The 22,116-nt window shown below is 41.2% G+C and overlaps 2 protein-coding genes across 2 annotated transcripts in view; both read right to left on the bottom strand.

The window, feature by feature from the left end:
* Window positions 1-13,324, bottom strand: part of LOC306961961 (CD82 antigen-like) — a 36,124-nt gene extending 22,800 nt beyond the window's left edge. Inside the window, exon 1 of the mRNA XM_079554937.1 lies at window positions 13,122-13,324. The gene's annotated coding sequence lies outside the window, so the exon portion shown is untranslated. The remainder of the gene's footprint in view (window positions 1-13,121) is intronic.
* A 2,901-nt stretch (window positions 13,325-16,225) lies between these two features.
* On the bottom strand, window positions 16,226-17,830 carry ccnb2 (cyclin B2). The gene is made up of 5 exons (XM_079555639.1): window positions 17,514-17,830; window positions 17,205-17,441; window positions 16,980-17,120; window positions 16,534-16,644; window positions 16,226-16,366 (listed from the first exon to the last, which is right to left on the bottom strand). The coding sequence occupies exons 1-5, from the start codon at window positions 17,811-17,813 to the stop codon at window positions 16,256-16,258; spliced, it is 900 nt and encodes a 299-aa protein (XP_079411765.1). The 5' UTR covers window positions 17,814-17,830; the 3' UTR covers window positions 16,226-16,255.
* Window positions 17,831-22,116: the final 4,286 nt, after the last annotated feature.

Here is a 22,116-nt window from a genome sequence, read left to right as displayed (position 1 = left end):
GGCGGGAGGGGCTTTCGCAGACACCTGACCTCCGAGAGCGCACTACGTTTATTTACCTGCTGCGCACATGGAGGAGGAGGAGGGGGGGATTTGGGACTATTTCAGGATCTGCAAGTAAAATCACAAAGGTCCCGACATCTGCTGCGCGTCATTCATCACAGCCTTAAAGATTCATATCAGGAAAATAAGAACTTAACATGTGACAACAAGCCAAACAAGCCACACGCCATATTGGAAAAGTTAGAGGCGAGACTGCAATAGGGATTACTGATATAAATATGAAAAGAAAAATGTAACATAAGACATTTTATGTATAAAAATGGCCCAGATTGACTTTATTTTCACAACAACATCTAAATAATTCATAGAGCCAGGTTTAAATGTATGTTTTTGTTTATATATTAGTCATTTAATAACTAACAATTAGCACAATCTAATAAATAGATTTTGTTCAGAGGGGATTTTGAAGCTCTCGTTTAGATGTTGAATAAGCTTATGACGTGTTTTTTAGGTTAAATAAATAACAAGTCAGGCTGGGAATATTGACAAATCCTTAAGAAAATCTTTGCAAATCTTGTTAAAGGGACTATACGGAGTTTAAAAATGTTCAAACTAAGTATTTTCCTCCCCCTACATGTTCCAGCCATGTCTAATGTGTAGAATGAGCTCAGACCTGTTCACCACAACTGCCTCTAAAATCCTGCACTGTCTCAAAAAGTTGTTAATTCGGGTCCGAAGTGACGTCATGCACGAGCTTAATATAGAAACTGCAGTTACGCGTAAGACCTGAGGTGGCAGTAGTGAGCATAAAATGACTAACTTGCATCTAGCCCCTTTAAGTCCAAGACTGGAATGAAAACCTAATTTGAGTTTCTTCAGGTTTGGTAACTGCCTTTTTTGCCGGTGCCGTCTCCTCGAAAGACAATAACCACATTTTCAGCGAGTTTTCTCCCTTAACGTGTTCGTTCACAGAAAGATGTCCTCTGATTGGATGAGGTGTGTCAGTGTGGTCGTCTTGTCTTGTCCTTGTCAGACTGGTCTGATACTGGGATATTCCGTTATCCAAATGAAGATACAACCACAGACTTTGCATACGGTGCCTCACTCAAACCAGGCCAGAAACAATAAGTAATAAGTCCCTGCACCGTGATAGGGTTGTTGTATAAATAATGACTTCCTTATAAACCCACACTATTGCTCAGATATAGAAAAGGGAGGGGGACAAAGCTGCCCCTCCCTCCTCATTATCCTCACTATCCTCCAGAGACTGAACAACAAGAGATTATCCCACTCAAAATCAGAGGGCCTGGTTTCTATGGAGACGAGGAGCGCCGGCAGAGGGGATTGTGGGAAATGGAGTCACTCAAGTCCATTCACAAGACTCATGCTTGTTATTTTAATGATCTATTTAAAGGCACTATACCTCAGTTTTTTGTCATCCTTTAGTATATTGTAAACCCAGACACTGTGTGTAGAATTACAAAGCATTTGTATGAATTGAATAAACTTACAGGGAAGTTTTCTTGCATTTCTGTGCAAGTGACCCTGAAAAGTGACCGTGCAAGTTGTGAATTGTGCCAATAAACCCGTCTTTCTGAAGTATTTGGATGCTACTGTCGGGGGCCACTGCTACAGATCATAGTGCGGACCAAACATATCAAATATAACGTGTATGTGCATTGATTATTTCATTTCAATTAAGAATCAGGTTGAATGTAACAATACTTTACTGGGACCCCCAATACAATACCCATGGCCCTCTGGAAGGTCCCAACCCCCACTTTGGGAACCACTGGTTGAGAAAGTATCTAAAGGCCACCAGCTGAAGGCTTTAAGTTCTTTACATTCTTTACATTGTTGCATCAACAAAAAGATTAAGCATTTTTGAGATGAGCGATAAGGCGCAATTCACAAACAATACGGTAACTTATAAAATGTGCAAACGTTCAGTTTTAGTCAGGATTTACTACTCTTTAGTTCAAGTCTAGCCTTGTTTTACATTACATCATAGTTCCACTCAAATGGAATCGCATTTTGTGCATTTTGTCAGATACAAAATATCATGCAAGACTTATTATCAATTCATTAAGACAGTCAAACTATAGTTCCACTCTTTGCATTGAATGAAAAATAAAAATCTAGTAAATCTAATCTGTGGCCTGTCAAGTTTGCAAAGCACCATTATATATTGGATTTCATTGCTTCCTGTTCTTTGCCCGTAATTCCAGGCATGATCTCATAAAGTGTAAGATATTTTCCTGAGGGATCCTGCCCGTTCAGTCCCAGTCCTCTGCAGGTTTATGGGAATCCTCTTTCTTCACGTGACTCGGTGTTAAACACAGGAAACTTTAGACGGCGATCGCTCTGGGCCGTTTCTCTGAACTGGACTGACGGGTCTGAAGGAGTTTCTCTCACTCACACACTGACTCCTGCTGAGGCCAAACTTCACTGCGGCTGCCGGCTTTTTTAGCTGTTTGACCGGAGCATTTTTTTTGCGGTTAAATTCGCAATTAAATTAACAAAAATAACACCTCAGTATTTTGGGAAACTTTCTCGATAACAATGATTATGGGATATTTTTGCAACAACAATAGATTCATGCAAAAAAAAATATATATTATGAAGAAAACTGCTGGCATAACCAAAGTTTGAAATCTGTAGATTAAGCTGCAACACACACACACAAAAATGTCTCATCCTCTATTAAAGGGATATTTCAGGATTTTTGACATAGGGCCTCATTTCCTAGTTATTCAGAGTGTTGTTGATTTCTGGAGATATGATTTTTCTTAACTCATGCAGTCCTTATATTTGAAGAGTTTAGTGGTGCTAGGCTAGTGCAGGTCTATGGTAACTAGTAGCCTGCATTAAAAACCTCTTCAAAATCATTGGGTAGTCCTCCAAACGTTGCCATATCTGATTTGGAGAAAGGTCCTTTGTGTATTCCAAGTGAAGTAATGGCGGCCGCAGGTAAACAAACTACTGTAGATCCGGTAACCGAGCAGATCACTCCGCCGCTGCTTAGCTAACAATCAGGAAGCTGATGCTGCTCAAATGTAAGTTCTTTTAAATGCAAAATGGTTATATTTTAAAAAAAATTATTCAGTCAACAGACATTTATATGGGTAGTTTGGTGTTATAAGTGATTTGCCTCAGGTGCACTGTGCTTGGGTCAAACCGTTTTTAATGCAGGATACTAGTTACCATGGACATGCGCTAGCCTAGCACTAGCCGCGCAGCACTAAACTCTGCATGACTTAAAAAAAATAGATATATCTCCAGAAATCAACAACAATCTGGATTACTAGGAAATGTCTAAAATCCTGAAATATCCCTTTAAGACAATGCATGCTGATTTTGAGCAGGTGTGACTGTGTTAAGCCTAAAAAAGTGTAGGCAAAGAAACATCTTTCCTATTCCATTGGCAATAAGATAAACCAAACCCAGCGCAAAATCAGCACAGAATCGTATCGATAGTTCGATAACTTTTCCAGTGAACAAAGTCAGTCAGAGAGAGTAAATAAATGTGAAAAATCATCACAGACTGAAAAAAGTCTTAGGTAATGATTTTTATTCAAATGCTTATTGGCCATTATGCGTATGTTTTGGAGCTGTATTGTTGGTGGCCTCACTTTTTGAAGAAAAAAGGTTGTGAGTCCTTGTTGTAGACGATATATGGCCATTTTGAATAAGTCGAGGAGCAATGACATCTGAGAGAAGCCAAAAATATCGACAAATCACAAATAGCTGTGTTTTAAGCTACAGGGCTAGTTTAATCACTGAAACCCGGGTATGGTTTAAGCTCAGGTAAGAGGTTAATTGAGACAGAGCTCGCTTTTTTCTCAGTAGCAGTAACTTAGTCCCCCCAAGTTATTTCTGTTTCAGATATGTGACTGCAGGTAATCAGTGTGGAATTGTGACCAATAGAAAATGAATGCATGACTAAACTATCAGACTGTGACATAATAAAATCAGGACTGGAGTAACTAAAAGAGGTCTGAAAGCGGCCCTCTTCCCTCCACTACAACGTGCTCGGATCGCTCTGTAAATGTGTAGCACTTCATCTGGATGCGTTTAAGTTTTGGACAGTTTTCAGACTCGAGAGGTTGTTGAGAGAAGTTTCCAGTGGCCACACGCTGAGGACGGACCAGTTCAGCCGCATTCACCTCCCAAACGCTCACATGTTGGAACAGCTTTGACTCATCTCACAAACCTCTGAACCGTGGGCCACTTAACAGCACAGATCTACAGACTACAGAGAGCAGCGTCTGTGGAGACCAGAGGAAGTGGGCAATAAGGGCAACAAGGCGCTTGTCTGAGGGGTGGCCAGGGGGGGCAGCAGTGTCCCGATAAATAAGTCAATAAATAAACAACTAATAACTGAATATTTAAATATGAGTAAATAAATTAATTGAAATAATTAAATACATTTTATAGCACCTCTTAACCCCCACCTTAATTGAGTACATTTTCTCCAGTTCAGCATTACCCAAATCTAAAAGCTTCTTGAAAAATTGCATCAAAATAGCGACGTAAACGAGGATGAAAATTGAAAAAGAGCAACAAAAAAGTGACAAAAACTCAACAAAAAAAAGAGACACAAAAATGAAATTCTACAATTCTACCTTTCAATCAGTAATGGTCAAAGTACTTCATTTCGTTAAAAGTACAGATCAGTCAAATATTACTCCAATACAAGTAAAAGTTGCTCGACAGATTATTACTTGAGTGGAAGTACTAATCCACTGAGTATTATGAGTAATAACTTTGTAGCTTCAAAAACACAAAAAATGGCACCCAAATTCACCATACTGTACGGCAACACGTCAGGGACAAACTTTCTTCCTTGTTGTGAATCAGTGGTGTTTGACAGCGCATCTGCACAGCGCCACCTACTGTTTCGGAGTGTGCATTTTTAGGCAGAGTAAACACATGCCAAGATAACTTATGACTTTGGAACCGTTTAAGAAATGTAGTGGAGTTACAGCAAAAAGTACAAAAACAGAACCAAACTCAAAAACTAAAGTACAATAAGTAATAATAAGTACATTTACTTAGTTATAGATCACCTCTGGTTTGCCTAATGCTGTCACGATAATTACTATATCGACTTGTCGTAAATGACAGATAGACAATACATTTTTGGGCTCAATATTTATCATCAGTACATTTCTTTGCACTCTTCCCCCATTTCTCTAATGTAATACTAAATTACAAACAAACCTTTTCATTCAAGTGCGACAGATTGTTGTTATGGAAGTTGACGTCTCAATTCAAATTTAAATTTAACTTTAACACATGGGCTCCGATGCTGCTCTGCTATAAAAAAGTGACACCACTGGGGCCCCACTCTCAAAAATGCCTGGACACAGCCCTGGAGCTCAGACCAGGGTGTGCTGAAAATCGGTAAACAATGGAGGGTGGCAAAAATCATGAACAACAAGCAGACATATCTTCATTTAAAACAAACGAGATAAAGGACTAACACTAAAAAAAAAGTTATTCAAATGTAGACATTCACGAGTCTCTCACAGTTGTTTGTGGTCACGACACATTTGTTTACACCTGCTGCCACATGCAACACACATCATAAAAGCACCATTGTCTGGCAGTACTTTCGGTCTTGGTAGTGTTGAAGGTGTGTCAAAATAAAAACAAATATGAAAACAGCGACAGCAGGTAACCACCGCTGATGTAATCTCTCTGGCAGGCAGCAGGCATTAATCAACACGGTTTCTGAGTAAGTGTCTAACAACATGTTTCTTCCATCGAACGTCATGTCTTGTACTAAGAACCCGCTCTTTGGTTTGACTTTTTGCCTCATGTTTCCTGTTAGTTAAAACCACACTCTCCACAAACGTATCACAGGAGTGTCACGTGGGTGATTCTTCAACCAGGGCCAAATGACAGTCCATGCCTAATGGAAATTACCTGTTACAGATAAAAGTCTGAACATACTGAGTGCTCACAGTGAGTCTGTTCAGGGCATTTTTCTTGGTGCTTTTGTCTGTCTCACACAGAAGAAAAAGATGAGGGAAATGACTGTGATGGGAATAACAAAACATCCGCTTTGCCTTGAAAATCTCCTAATGTGTTAGGAAGCTTAGCATTAAAGGAATAGGCCACCATTTTTAAATGCTGAGATATGTTCTTAGCTGAGCTTAGACGAGTTGATAAGTAGCTGTCTGGTCTTTATTCGTGCCCTCAGTCATGTAAACACAGCACAGATGGCGTTAGCATAGCCTCTCCTCGTCTGATCTATGGATCCATAGGCACACAAAAGTAGGTATGTCAATTTTATAAGCAGATAAAAAGGGGATCAATATACTACTATATTGCAAAGAGTAGTAATTACTACGCCGTGCAATATAATTCCCCTTTTTGTCCACTTAGAAAATCGCCGCGCTTCATTTTGTTTGCCTATACTTGGATTGTGTAAAGGCTCACATACCCATAACAAAATAGGGAAAACGTGGAAGAGCTTGGTCACTTCTAACTTCACTGTTTGGATCCATATATGAGAAGAGGAGAGGCTAAATGCTTACACTGTCGGTGCTGTGTTTACATGACTGAGGGCACGAATAAAGACCAGACAGCTACTTATCAACTCGTCTAAGCTCAGGTAAGAACATATCTCAACATTTAAAAACGGTGGCCTGTTCCTTTAAACATTTTATGTACTTAAAATATGCCGACTGAAAAAGAGTTTTCCCTCAATATCTGTGTATTCAAAAGAAATATGAGCTTTTTGGAAGTCGTTTTTTTCTTGATTTCACAAACTTTGCCTCAGTTGTGATGTGGCTGCATGTAAAAAACAAACTCATACAGTTACAGTATGCTAATATTTTTGACAAACAATGCAAACGTTTAAACAAAAAAACTATTTCTTATGATATATATAGTATGATGAAAATGATGGTCACAGTCACATTGAATTCAATGCTATGGTGGATTGAAAGTCCAATGAGAGAAGAAGAGTAACGCACACCAAAAGTGGTAACGGAGGTGCAGATGTTGAGGAAAATCTTCAAAAATAAAACAGCATTGCACACTCGTATAGCCGAAGTCCAAGGGTGAATTTATTCAAGATTATGTTTTGACAAAGCTTTATTCAGATCATTTGCTTTTTGTTTTTTGAAGGAGGTTGAAAGGCGAAGGTCCAAAACTGGATCCAGGGTCTTTTCAGGTTTGTTTCTAAAACTCGAGACATCTTTGGCACTTTATTTTGTATATCTCTAAAACACCAATTTTCAAATCAACATATTGCCCTCTTCAACAATAAACGAGGACAACAGGTCAATGAGGATATGACGCATTTAATACATCAACGAGGCTGGGGACATAATGTTTGGGAGAAAAGGTGATTTGCAAATGGAACTGGACTTAGAGGACAGTAAAGATTAGCGAGTGTGGGTCTATTAAACATATTGGAAAAATGTAAACACTCCAAAGTACACAAGCTGGTCACACACTACTTTTTCTGCAAACGGCATTTGTGGTTTCTGTGTTCCTCATTGTTTTACTGGATCTTTGATAGAAAATCACTTAGAAAATCGATATGTTAAATTTTGTGTAACTATACTTGAATCGTGGAAGAGCTTGGTAGCGTCTAACTTCACCCCAGTTTGGAGCTATAGGAATATGCTGGGAGAGGCTAAATGCTAGCAACGTCTTTGGTCTATTTACGTGACTGAGGGCACGAACAAAGTTACGCATCAACTCGTCTAAGTTCAGGTAAGAACATATCTCAGTATGTCAAAACAGAAAAAGTGCACCCGGTTTTGAAAACTTTGGTTGAAGACGTATGTAGGTTATGGTCTCGTAAAGCTGCAACAAAAATGTAGGAAATGGGAGGAATGTAGGTTAAAGCAGCTTATGCACAGAATAGACAGACAGTGCTGTGAGTAAACTATAAAGAATGGGGAAAAAAATGCTTTAATCTTAAATAAAATTTCAATCTCAATAAGAAATTTCCTCAAACTCTGCTCAAAAATCTGTTTTGCATTGTTGCATTTTTCCAGGATCTTGTTTTGATGAAACTTCCCTCCCCAACAATGCCTCGGTGTCCTAAACCCGCAGTTTTTCATTATGTTAATTCATTCCTTCCCTTCTGACCTGAGGGTGACTCACAGAAACGTGGCTGCTACTGATGCACACCAAAGTGCGGGGTAAAGTGTCTTGCCCACGGACACAATGGCGGTGAACTGGCTATACTAAACATGACACAGTTGCTATGGTAACGGTATCTCAGTCTCTCTGCATCAAAAAGAAACTGAGAGCCTCTTCTTTCTCTCACTTCCTTCAGACTCTGACTGCAAGAAAAAGGTGACGCTGGGTTTAAGTTCAGACTAAATAAGAGAAAGGTTGTGCTGCAAAGCGGAGGAAGAATGCAGGAAGTGGAGAGAGATCTTTAATGGTGATAATGAACTAGCGCAGTGCGTTTCCTTTGGCGACATAACCACCCCCTGTTGGATAAATTGATAAGAGAAACGCATGGTTAATCCAAAATGGCAGCTCACCGGATTCCAAACCACTAAATATACACACATATTCAACTGAAAATGGCCATGTTCTGGCAAATCAACAAGCAAACTACTTAAAGGTGCATTATCCAACTTTTTATACGGAAAAAAGTTGATATTTGGCCATATTTGACCTTGTAGTGACCCAGCAGCCCGACCGATATGGATTTTTGGGGCCCAACACCGATACCGATATGAAGGGGTTGGCATGGCCGATATCTAGGCTGATATTCTAAGTAATTGAATTTGATGTATATATATTTTTTCTCTCTCAAAATAGCCTATAGCTAAACATTTATTATCATAGTAAAGGTGTCAATCATAGAAATATAGTCGATCGACGTGGGTTTTCTAAGGCCGATACTGATTATTGGGGATTTTGATTGGCAAATGACAATATGATGCACCGTTCATATTTTTGGCCACATTTTAAAAAAAATGTCTGGTCTATAATCCTGTGTCTATATAATCCTAGATAATATAATCCTTCTAAATGTGACAGCATGGGGCACTGCATATTCATATTTAGTAGGTACTTCAGAGGGAGCTTGTTTGAAAGACAAAAATCGGCAGATTCCAAAACAAAAAGAGGGCAAGTCTCTGTCTCATATGGTTCTGAAATTATACGCAAATGTCTGCAACTGATTTTCACCGCAATGTGTCTCTGCTCCCCTGAGGCCTAGGAAGTTAACTCTCAGGGGCAAAAAATGTGAAGTGTCAATCACTTTCGATTCCGGAGATATCAGCCTTTTTATCAGCCGATTGTCAATACTGAAAATACCCTGATATCGGCCCAATTTATCTGCCAGCCAAGATTTGGATGTTGTGTTAGGAAGAGTTTGGACCGCCAGTTTAAACTTTGTGTAAAAAAAAAAAAGAAGATATATATTTTTCCAGCCTGATGACGCTAATGAATCTCCCCGTTGTTGTTGACGGGTATTGTTTTCCCGAAGTGGGTCAGTGTCTCTCGTACGGAAAGTGCTTGTGGACAGAGGCCCGTCATGTGGCGTCACTGCAGAGGTAGCGGACCGTGCCACTCGATGTGCCCTGGACACGGGCCAGGCGCGTCATCAATGGGCGCTACATGCGGAGAGCTCGGCTGGACTCAAAAACACGGCCTATTGTTTTTTTTCGAACGTCTGCGGTCATCTCGCAGCGCAGTACCAGGTCTGCAGTAACCGCGTCCAAGGGCCACTTGTCTGTGACTACGGATGATGCTGGCCTGTAAATGGAGCCATGTGACAGCCTTTCATCAAATTGTGTCAATAAAGATGTGACATGTACTGAATCAAGCTCAGAACAAGGCTCAATTAGCAAAATCATGAAAGACCTTCAGTGGTTTTGCAATGTATTGTGGCTTTTTGCTATTCTGATATGTTGGTATTGCATGTATTCCCTACCTGAGACATTCAAAACACAGTGATTTGTGTATTACTTTAGTCGTCTCTCAAATATTAAAGGCGGGCTATTATGCTAAATCAACTTTTTCAAGCTTTACATCATGTTATTATGTCATTCCCTCATTAAAAACATGCCTGAAGTGTTGCCTTGGCACATTCACGTATTTTTGAGTAATCTGTAAAAACTCTGATGGCGGCCATTTTAGGGATAGCTTTGCCTGAGTCCTCCTAGGAACGCCCCCACCTCCTGGAGATGCCTCCGAGCTTTCGTCACAAGCCGAGTAACCAACCACTGCTCCTCAGCAGAACCCCCTCCCCACTGATGCCACAGACAGCGTGTGGAGGGGGCGTGTCGGAAAGGGTCAGAGGTTCTTAAAGAGACAGAGGCCTATTTCAAGACATTTGCTACAGCCATTTTGAGAGAGCAATTTTATACAAGGCAGTTATTTTAATTTACTGCATTTACAGACCAACAGAAGGTTTGGTCATCATTGTAGTGTGCTATAGACTGGTGCTATGTGATTGAAAAAAGCATAATACCCCCTCTTTAAATCTCCTGGACATGTTTAAAACAAGCACTGTGATTTTAGAACATGAAAAACAAAATCCCATGGCGTAAACAAAACTTGTACATTGCAACTCAGAATGAAATGTTGTTGCATGTAACCCCCGTGCAATGTGTGGAATGCTACTACAGGCCGAGTTTTATTTCCAAATAGGTGGGCGGCAACTATGGGCCTTAGGCAGGAGGGCACACCCTGGACAAGCATTAGTCATCTTAACTTGCACTGAATGACGACCGTTTATTCCGTCACTTTCATTTACCGAGGGATTTTCAATTGAACAATAGCCCGTCACATACGCAGATTAAAGACATCTTACTGAAGGGCAGCGGAGCCAACTGCCATTGCTGCAGTTTCAGAACAGCCAACCTAAAAAGTAGTAGAAGTGGGACAGGTTGTGGGGGGTCATGAGGGACAGAGAAATTAAAACTTATTTTAGACTGAAAAACGCGACATAAAGTCATTTAATTGCTGTTTTAGCCACAAAAATATAGGGTTGACAATGCTGTAAATCACAAAATAATCCAGAAGTTAGTTCCATATCCATAGTTACTGCACAAAAAGTCCCAAGAAGTGCAGTAATGGGTGTCCTGTTATATTCACTTGAGCTAAAGTCAGTGAAATACAACTAAAAGTAAAACTGGGTTAAAAATGATCCAAAATAAACCTAAAGCGGACAAGTCTGTCTAAACTCGATGCAAACTAAGGTTGCAAAATTCCAGGGAAATTTGGATGTTGGAGATTTCCCAAGGGAATTAAAAGCTGTGTCGGACACCAGAGTTGGAAGAGGACAGTGTTTTTTTGGGTTGTGGTCGACAGAAGGAAGAGCTTTTGGAAATGGAACAGGCTCATTCCATGTTTGTATCCATCTTGCATAATGTTGTGTGCCGCATCACATAATATTACATCATTTCAAAAGTCCATCATTTAGATCTGTTTTGTTTGATTCACACAAAATGGCGCGTCCGACACAGGCCCCGCCCACTCCTCGTACAGTGCGGGTCAGCGTTTGTCATGATGCGATTTAGAGACAGCTGAATTTAAAGGGGCTAATGCAAGTTGGCCATTTTAGACTCACTACTGCCACCCCAGGTCATACGTGTAACTGCACCTTCTATGTTAAGCTCTTGCATGACGGCAACTCAAAGTAACAACGTTTTGAGACTGCAGGATTTCAGAGGCAGTTATGGTGAACAGGTCTTGGGTCTTAAGGTTTAGGAAAGTTGTGTTCTGCTTTGACATGGAGATATTTGGATCTCACATTCTTCTATGGGTGGGCGGGGGTTTATGGTTTAAAACATCATCGATGGGCAGCTAGTAGTTCACCAATTGTTTATTCAAAAAGAAAGGGAAAATACGCTGATGATCCTATTGAATTTATCGGGAATCTTCAGCCCCTTTGCAACCCAAGTGCAAACCATGTCAAAAAACCAATGCATCCAACTTTAAATGGAAATCAAACGAATGATTAGAACCACCTGGTGAAGCTCGACCCCCTCTGGTAAATAAACGCCAATCCAACTACTTTTTTTGTTTCGTCTTGTTTTGACATTTAAGGAGGCAAACAAAGGCATTGTCCCACACTGTCCGTCTCTGAGTCACTGCTCTACCTGTTGTCAAAAAGTTTGTCCAGAATCTCGCCCTGAAGCCAACCACTGCGTCAAACACGACCCCAAAGTCAGCCACATTTACGAACAAATACCAAAAAGCCACGGCTAAAAAGACATTGCAGTAGGTCTTCGGTCTTAAGGTTTAGGAAAGTTGTGTTCAGTTTTGAGATGGCGATATTTGGATCTCACGTTCTTCTATGGGTGGGCAGGGGTTTATGGTTTAAAACATCATTGATGGGTAACTAGTAGTTCACCAATTGTTTATTCAAAAAGAAAGGGAAAATACGCTGATGTTCCTATTGAATTTATCGGGAATCTTCAGCCCCATTGCAACCCAAGTGCAAACCATGTCAAAAAAAGACAATGATCCAACTTTAAATGGAAATCAAAGGAATGATTAGAACCACCTGGTGAAGCTCGACCCCCTCTGGTAAATAAACGCACAACGGTTTGAAAAACGAAGAAGTCCAACTCCTTTTTTTTTAAATTTAAGGAGGCAAACAAAGGCATTGTCCCACACTGTCTGTCTCTGAGTCACTGCTCTACCTGTTGTCAAAAAGTTTTGTCAAGAATCTCGCCCTGAAGCCAACCACTGCGTCAAACACGACCCCAAAGTAAGCCACATTTACGAACAAATACCAAAAAGCCACGGCTAAAAAGACATTGTCATTTCCCTTTGAAGCAGAAATTGAAGACCAAAAAGCTAAAGTCCACTCCTAATCTCAACAACGCGTTCAACAAAACGATCGATCTCGTCTTGAACCATTTTGTAGCTTCCTTCCACTTTTTTTTTTTTTTGGACGCCGCGTTATCACAATTTCAGTCGCCACATCAGCAGCAGCAGCGCAAAAGTTTTCCAACCCCTAGAAGAGAAAGAAAAAGAAAGAAAAAGGGGGGAAACTACCTAAACACGCTGCTTTCAATTCCACGTACACCCCCCCAGTCTAATCTTAAAGCCGTGTGGATGTTCACGAGCGGCGTTCAAGCGCAAACATGAGCCGAATCCAAGCACCGCCGCGCACTCACCGTTTCGTTCAGTAAAGTAGAAGTTTCCAAACAGGTCCTTGGTGCGAGCGCTCGTGTGTGTTTTTCTCGGGTCTTGCGGGGTTGGATCTTGGTCAAAAGTAGGTCTGGACTCTGGCTAGACTGTGCTACTGTGTCTGCGGTGGTCAGTCTGTGCGCGCTGATCGACGGACAGGGAACAACAAAGCGGCCTGAGCGCGTACGGAGCGGGATTGAGTGAGAGAGGAGAGAGAGAGAGGAGTCCCAGCGTGGAGAGGCGGGCTGAGCGCCCCCGCGCGGTCACACCGGGGGGGCACACGGAGAGCGGGGATGGTTTAACCCTTTCGGCAGTTCTGAAAGTAGCCTGGAGGTTCATCTGCAACTCTTGCTTTGATTGGAGACAGAGTTCATTTGACGACTTTCTCTTTAGATTTAGTCTTTTGACAACATTTGAGTCAACATTTAGTCTTTAGTTTGACAGGGTTTCGTGGGGCATTAAACCAAGTGCATTTTCTCCAGTTCAGCTCTGTCCAAATCTAAAAGGTTGCAGCCTATAGGTCAATGGAACGCCTCATTTGAAAGCTAAGACCAACAAAACCCATGTAAACTGAACTATTTTTCCTTGCGTTTTTGTCGCGTTGTAGTCACTTTTTTCACATTTGTTTTCATTACTTTTTCGTCACATTTTGTCACTTATACTGCTGTTCTTTGGTTGCGTTTATGTCACTTTTTGTTGTATTTCATCCTTGTTTTCGTCTCATTTGTGTCGCTATTTTTTAGATTTAGATTTTTTAGACTTTTAGATTTGGGTAAAGCCAAATGGGAGAAAATGTGCTCGGTTCAGGTGAGTGTCAAGAGGTCAAATGTCATTAACCCTAGAACACCATTGTTTTCACCCGAGCCAATACATTGATGTGATTTTCATTATGATGGTGTATCTGAGTGTCCTGGGTCTCTGGGCTTCAGCTTTGTTTTTGACATCTTTGATGGCCTGGGTGTTTTTCTAATCCAAGACACACTCTTACCTACAGGCTCATGTTTGGGTGATTTTCACCCAGTGATTGTGATAGAAGGTAGGGAAGGGTTAGTGTATAAAATCAGGCAATCTTGCTCCTTTCATGGCTGACAATCAGGGCTGACACATTTATTTTTGCGACTTCAACTCCAGCTTTGCTCCTGTCACAGAGTTCAGTGTCTCTGTTCTCACAGCAAGTGAGTAACACAGTTATTTTAGTCAACTGGTCATTTATACCCATTCAAAATATGACATATTTAGTGTCTCTTTCCTGCGGCTGTTTGTGCCAAGGACACTGAGCCTTATTTTATTTTTTAGGATTTTTTTGTTCCCAAATTCCTATTTTTCTAGTAATTTGAGCATTTTTATCTGGTCCTCTCATGAAGCTTTTCTTTCATTTTATTTGACATGACACAGTTTAATATAAAAGAACACGACTCAAATGTGTCATGTATTTTGATGGCAAGTACTTTTTATCAGGTGTATTTTCTCAGGTAAAAATCTAAACTGCTAAGCTAAACTGGCTTTAAATTTAAAGTCATTGGAAAATGACATTGCTCAACAGGTTTTACTGCATATTCTTTGAAAATACCAATTTTGCTTTATTTTTTCTTTTAGAACCAATTTAGTCCTAATTGGTTCTTGATCTAGGCCTGGTGGTAACTGGATGGCCAGATCAATTTGAAGGTGAAACGTTTGGGAAACACAAGTGAGCAGCCAGTGATTAATAATACACAACTAGTTCAGTGCCTTAAACTGAAGGGACGGCATTATTCCTAATCTAAATCATTCTATTCTAGATTTTTTTTTCTCCCAATGGGTTGTGTTCATGTTCTAGAATTCTATTTCAGTTGGAGGGCGGGAGCCAATACAAGTCTATGGGAGAGAAACAGTTGGATTCATAAACCTGACACATTATTCTTATGGCTGAAAGTGCTTTCTACTGACCAACATCACGCTCATGTTTTTGAATATTGTCACCACTTTTGAATGCCTTTATGAATTAATAAGCCCCCACTTCATATGTGCAGGAAGAGAGGACTTTGAGCGTTGTGACAGTTCTTGTTTCATGTGAATTGGCCCAAGAATTACAGAACAAATAGCAATATGCTAAGACCTGAAATCAGCACTTACCATGTCATTTTCAGCAGCGCTCCACCTTAATGTTAAACTATAGGCTCTTTAGAATGTGGTGATGTCACGTGGAAATTTAGCAGTTGCATAAAAATCCTGATTTAGTGCATTTGCCTGATTGTGAGCGCTCGGGTCGACCCCAGAGAATGTAATAGTGAGATCAGCTTTATGAGTCAATGTACAATGGTCCTGTCCCGATGATTCTGCAGCGTCTACAGTGTCCCGTTCAGAGAGAGCCCAGTGTGATGGGACATACTGGCTCATACTGACGTCCCTGTGTCTGAGCCTGGACAGATGAGGTCTATCTGCATCCACTACACCACCACTGTCTGACCTCAGCATCAGAGACCACTCTGTGCAGGGTCTGACCGCTCTCATATCAAACAGGGCTGGCAATAATGATTATAGATCAGGGAGCTCCAACGGGACTGGGAACGCTTTGCTTGTGTGGTGACGCACACAATAGGCTGCCTTCACACAGCACAACATTCAAGAGCTTATAGTTTAAGAAGGCAAAAGGTGCTAGAAAAAAAAAAGTGTCAATAAGGTGGGATTGTTGATCCAATCCACGATAAGAGTTTGTATAATTTCCACGGCAACTCAAGCTGGGCCAAATTGAGGCTTAGACAAAATTTCATCTAATTTGAGCCTAAATCAGAAATAAAAAGCGTTTCTAAAGCGGATTGTCTCCATTTAAAATGAATTACTCCGAAAATGTACATGACCCGAATACCACAGTTTGAGAAGCATGGCCCTAGTAAGTACAATGTGTGAAAAACAAACATTCTTATAAACAATTTTATTTTAGACCATCCATAACATTCAGTTGACATAACATCTGAGGTAGGTTTTTTATTAATTATTCAAAATCTAAAAATAAAAAATAAAGTGCTATCTAGCTTTAAAAAGACTTAAATAATCTAAAGTTTACGTTAAAAAGTGCTCATCTCCACAGGTGAGAGTCAAAAATAAAGTGCATCGTTGTCCACGGTCTCATCGGTCGAGTTCATTAGTGCGAGTTTTCGGCTGCAGCCGCCAGACTCTGGACGACGGGCGAGCGGAGCTGATGGGTCAGGGCGATCTTCAGCAGTTTACTGTGCGAGTATTTGGTCTTCACAGTCTGAAAACGAGGAGTGAGGTCATTTACAGTTCAGCTCCATCACTAAAACCATGATGGCGATACTATGAAAACAGTTGAGTCAGGGGATTTTATGTTTGTTTTGTTTGTGGTCATCCCCGTCCAAGTAGGGAAGTAAAAGTGACGCATTTTGATTCAGGTCTACTCACCTTGAACTTTGTCTTCCCATCGTTGACCTGGACCACGTTTTTGGCGATGAGCTGCACAATCGGCTTCAGGTGGGCCTCGTCATAAGTGGAGTAGTGCTGCTGCGTGGGAGACTGCAGGGAACATGGAAGAAATCTAAACAAGCTCTGCGCTGGTACGAACTGGGCATGACCAAAGGAATACCTACACATGCAGAGGCTTGATTTTATGGACAAACTCCCCATGTGTCTTGTAAGCAGTTTGCAAAGTCCATCAATTATCCCACTATAGCGTCTAGAACTTATGCAAATGATTACTCCCGGTCCCTTCTCCCATTTGGTCGTGAACCCAGTGCAAAATGTTCCAACATACAAGACAATTTGTCCCTGTGCCCAACTTGGCTGTATCTGTTCCTTCATGACAATTTTAAAACTTGAAGCAACACTTAAACTGCAGAGTTTATACAGACCCAGGGCAGCCCCTCGAGCAGCAGCTGGGACAGGCACAGAGCTGCAGCCGCGATCTCAGATGGACGAAAGTGAACCATGTCGTAGTCCAACAGGGTCAGCTCCATCAGGTATTTGGCCAAAGTGTGTCTCTCCACGTCCGACTGGACAGACAGAGCAGGTCCATGTTAGAGCAGTACGAGGGTCAATGCAAATATAAAGACAGAAAGGGAGCAATAGATACTCACACTAGCCACTTTGGAGGCCCTGCGGAGGAAGTGCAGGGGCAGAGGGCGTCCCAGCTGGAACTTGAGGCTCCTCAGAACCACCTGCTCCATCTCCAGGATCTGGGCCTTGCTGTAGGCGTTGTCTGTGATGTAGGCGAAGTCTCCCACCTCCGGAGCGTACATCTCCTCGTATTTACAGGCCACGAACATGGCAGTGACTCCGGCCAGCTGCAGCTTCCTGCGTGACACCGGCTGCACCTGAGGGTCAGACCATAGGGTTACATTAGGACATAATGCACTGGTCCACTGCCTCCTGTTTAAGCCCCTCACCTGCAGAAACCGGTCGAGCACGGCCACAGTCAGATACAGCGTCTCCTGCAGCAGCTGGAACCTGGAGTGCACCTGGACGAGCCAGTCGATGAGCAGCGCCCTCATGCGGCCGTTGATGTCGTAGCCCGTCATGTACTGGGGCTTCACGGCCTGCTGCAGCTCCAGCTCATGCAGATATCTGTAGATGTCTTTGACGTATACGGAGCACAGCTGAGGCTGGTCCCCATCCTGCTCATCCACATCCTCCACTGTGAGCAGCGCTTCAGAGAAGGCCTGGCACAAGGCGCTCTCCTCCTGCATGGACACATCCAGCTGCTGTGGGAACTCAGGCAGCTCAGGGACCACCAAGGGCTGGACCTCAGGGACCATGGTGATCTCAGGGGCCACTGGGACCACCAAGGGCTCGACCTCACGCTGCTTGGGCTTAATCACAGGTTTCAATTTGGCCGCTCCTCTCTGGAAGACAATTACAGAAGTGTTAAATCAGTGGCTCCAGGTAAAGGTTCACCTCGTCACCTCTCAAACATTGTCTTGTCAAATTCCCTTGCCCCTTGTCAAAGATAAATGCAGATTTCCCCACTCTGTGGTAGCCTCTGCAATCCACTATGCTTTTGTCTGGTGGGCCCAAGGCAGCACAACTTCTCACCCACTGCACGGGACAGAAGAGCCGAGCAGCCCTTCAGCGGTGGACTGAGCAGGTCACTACCGCACGTCCTTCATCCCTACTGCTGTCAGACTGTACAACACTACTGTAAAGAAACTTCTATTCACTTTATTACCTTTTTGACATTTATCATTTACTGTTATATTCTGTTCCACACAAATTATAATGTATATTATTATATGAATTGGGAATTTCTACATTGGAAGATCAATAAAGTGCAATGTTGTCTTCAATACAGCCAAATTCAATGTGCTGTAATTTGTGCCATCAAGCCTACTGTATCAAAATGTGCGCAGCCGCAGGTGCTCATGTCTAACTGGACTCACCTTTGTGTCGACTGCTGCCACGTTGAAGTTGGAGATCTCCCTTAGAGCTGCTCTCTTAGGTCTGGCAGCAGGCTTCCCCATCCGCACGGGGTTCTCCACGGCTCTGAACTGATGAAGACAAACAATGTTTTTGCTCAGTGTTTAACCTCTTCAGCCCCACCTGAACCAAGCATATTTTCTCCAGTTTGGCTTTACCCAAATCTAAAAACTTTTTTTAAATTTAATTTTTACCAAGAAGCTAATAGCAACGAGAATGAGACAAAAACAAGGACGAAAACGCAACAAGAGAGAACGGCAAAAGACGTGACGAAAAAACAAAAAAGGCAAAAAATATCTAATGGCTAAAATGTGATGAAAATCCAACAACAAAAAAAGCAAAAGGGAAAAAAGTTTAAAATAAATTAATTGGCGACAACGCAGCAAGAACGCGAGGAAAGCTCCATTTAGAGCAGAGCTGGGCAAAATACGGCCCGCGAGGTGATTCAGTCCGGCCCACTACGTGTAGGGCATAAATTCATAGTATTCAAGTATGTCAAAAAAAAAAAAGTAAGTCTCTAACCCATTCCTGTGCAGAGTTATGATTTTTTTTTAAATTACCAGAATACTCACTCCAGCCAGTAGGGGGCAGCTTTAAAAAAAAAAAAAAAGGAAAGAATTCCAAAGTTGTCCAGCAGAGGGCACTGACATAAGAAATCAGGATATAAACACATTGTAGTCAATTGACCCATCCTTGGAACAGTAGGTGGCGGTAATGCCCTAACATTTGGTGGCAAACCGCCGGAATAATCCCTAAGAAGAAGAAGAAGACATTGTAGTCAAGTGGGTAATGGACAGTCTGCCCCTGCAGTCCTATTATTATTCATTTATTGAAATAAAGTCCTCAATGTATTTTCCCAATAAAACATTTTTTTTATTTTGGAGCTTTTATTTATAGACCCCGGCGACACACTCCCGATGTATTATACTTATATCCCGATATAAGTTTGAGTTATTGTTGGAGGAGCTTCTCCGACTCAATTCATCATGAAAAGTAATTGCCCACCCCTGATTTAGAGGAATCGTGTAGCTTTCAGCTTTCGAATGAGGCAACCTTTTAGATTTGGGCAAAGTTGAACGGGAGAAACTGCGCTCGGTTAAGGGGTTAACTGTGGTAAGAGTTAAACACGTGGCGAGAAATGTCCGTCACAGGTAACAGAGGGACATGTGTTTGCGTTCATTTTACTTACCAGAGCTCGCATCTCAAGAGACGTCATGCTACCGACGGCGACAAAGGCCTAAAACAGGCTTAAAACAGAGGGTAAAGGGCTTAAAACAGAAGGTAAAAGGCTTAAAACGAGCAGAATCTCAGTAAAAGCGGAAGTTAGCCGCAGGTAAACAGTGAAACGTATGGACGGAGTTCAAATACTGTGACGTGCAGCTTGATTGGCTGAGGGGTTTAAATGGACGATTGGTTGATACAATACGCCATATTAAAAAGACGCTTGGGCTGTTTTTTGTTTTGTTTTTGTTTTTTCATCATTATACAATTCTTTTGATTTGGACACGTTGAATTTTGTAAAATAAAAAATAAAAATAAATTTAAAAAAGTAACTCGTTGATGCCATAGCCATTTTTTGTCACCTGCACCTGTGTTCATGCTGGAAGGAAATCAAAACTAAAGTCCCACTCATGAAGTTGTCTGAATTTATCTGTTGTCTGAATCTGAATATCCATCCTCATAAAAGAACATCAACATACTAATAATCTACATGGAAAAATTGCAACTTCATATTGGCTGATAATGTTTCTATGTACAGGCCACATTTGAAAAGTTTACCAAAAAACACACGCTCAAATGCTGTATTTCAGAGAGAGAATGATTTGGTCTAAAAAAGGAAGTAATGTAGATTGTTCAGAGGTAATACAAGATCAGCAGGATCCACGTAAAGCTGTGGTGGTCATTTTTGATATAAGAAAACAAGCAGGGAGAAATGTCAAAGCTCCACAAAGCACATATAGCTTAAAGGGATCAAATCAAACCACATCATTGGCAAAATGTTCAATGTGGAGGAAAAATATATTATGCAGACTAAAATTGTTCTTATTAAAGTGATTGCGTAAAAAATGTGACAGGGAAGTAGATAATTGAGCTCGGATTGTTAAAGTTTGCCGATATATTTTGACCCGTCTCCTTGCTTCTTCTCACCAGTTCAGCTATATAGATATAACACACAGATTTACAGTATTCAAGTATTTTTGTTGAGAAGGTATTACTTTTACATGACGAATTGTACGTTCTACTCCACTGCATTTCTACATAAAAGCTATGAAGTAACGTAAAAGTTCTTGGGTTATAAAATTCCAAACACTTGTTTAGTAAAGTACCTGGGAAATATAGCACAGTGATGTGTTTATGACAAAGGTAATTTTGGCTGCAAGTAATAAGGCAATAACACGGAGTTGGTTGAAACCTGACCTTCCAACTCAAGCAGACTGGATCGGGATTGTGGAAGAAATCTCAATTATGGAAAAAAAAAAGACACATAATCTCAGACTGACAAGGTTTAAGTATAAGCAGTGGGAAAAATGGGTTTCCTTCATAAGTGGCACTAAATATACTGTAGACTATTCACTGGCTATGGTAGAAAATGAAAAAATTGTCCAGACTATTTAAGTTAACTTTTTTGTTGTTTAATTTTGTTCCCCTGTCTGCATGTACATTTGTTCTGTACTATGGATAAAAATAAAGTTATAAAAAAAAAAGCAAAGCAGGCAACAATAAAGACAAAAACGTGAGGAAAAATCTTGTTTGTACGCCTGAGCTTTCAACTGAGGCTTTATTACACACAGCTCGTGCTTAGATTTGGGTAATGCTGAACTGGAGAAAATGTGCTCTGTTAAGGTGAAAGGTTACATAAAACGCCAAAACCTGCCTTTAAACCTTTAAACATGAACGCAAGTAAAATTTCCGTTGTCGGAACTATGGCAACGGTCAACATGCAGACGTTTTGGGCTAATGTCTACATCAGTGGTTCCCAACGTTTGTCTTTCGTACCCCTTTGGCCTTTCAGTGGTCAGCCGTGTACACCCTACCTCAAGGGTGCTACAGTTTTTTTTAAAAGTAGTTACTTAAAAGTGGTATTTGTAAGAAAAAGGACAATGTTGCAGTGAAAATAAACCTAAAATTCTCCCAAAGCAACACATTTTACTGAAAAATATAGCTTTTCCTATTAAAAAAAAGGGGAAAAATGTAAAAAAAAAAAATGTTTAATCTGAAATAGTTCCAAGTACCCCCTGCTAGGTCCTCGAGTCCCCCCAGGGGTCCCCGTACCCCTGGTTGGGAAACACTGATCTACATCATTAATCTAGGGCTATCCACATGAAACAAATGGTTCTTCCGTCAGCATGTATACCACGGTCCGATTATGTTCTCAAAAGTGATGCTGGCAGGATGAAGGACTTTGAGCCAGAAGATCAATGTAGCAGGTTTGTATTGGCCTCCACCTGACAGTACAACATCAAATTATAGAAAGTGAACGCAAGCCATTATTCTCCAGAAATCAATGGGAAACACACAACACAACAGCTATATTCAGGTCACACAAAAAAAAAGTCCCGATTTATTTTCATCCAA

The sequence above is a fragment of the Gobius niger genome (assembly GCF_951799975.1).
Source record: "Gobius niger genome assembly, chromosome: 4".
NCBI lineage: Eukaryota > Metazoa > Chordata > Actinopteri > Gobiiformes > Gobiidae > Gobius > Gobius niger.
Note: the sequence above shows the minus strand (reverse complement) of the source record. Positions and strands in the feature narration are given on the sequence as shown.

Excerpts from the sequence above, each read along its gene's own strand:
- ccnb2 (XM_079555639.1), bottom strand. The coding sequence starts at position 17,813 with ATGCAGGAGGAGAGCGCCTTGTGCCAGGCCTTCTCTGAAGCGCTGCTC. Across the intron at positions 17,442-17,513 it reads TGCTCGACCGGTTTCTGCAG|GTGCAGCCGGTGTCACGCAG; the intron begins GTGAGGGGCTTA and ends TCTGACCCTCAG. Across the intron at positions 17,121-17,204 it reads GGGCCTCCAAAGTGGCTAGT|TCGGACGTGGAGAGACACAC; the intron begins GTGAGTATCTAT and ends CTGTCTGTCCAG.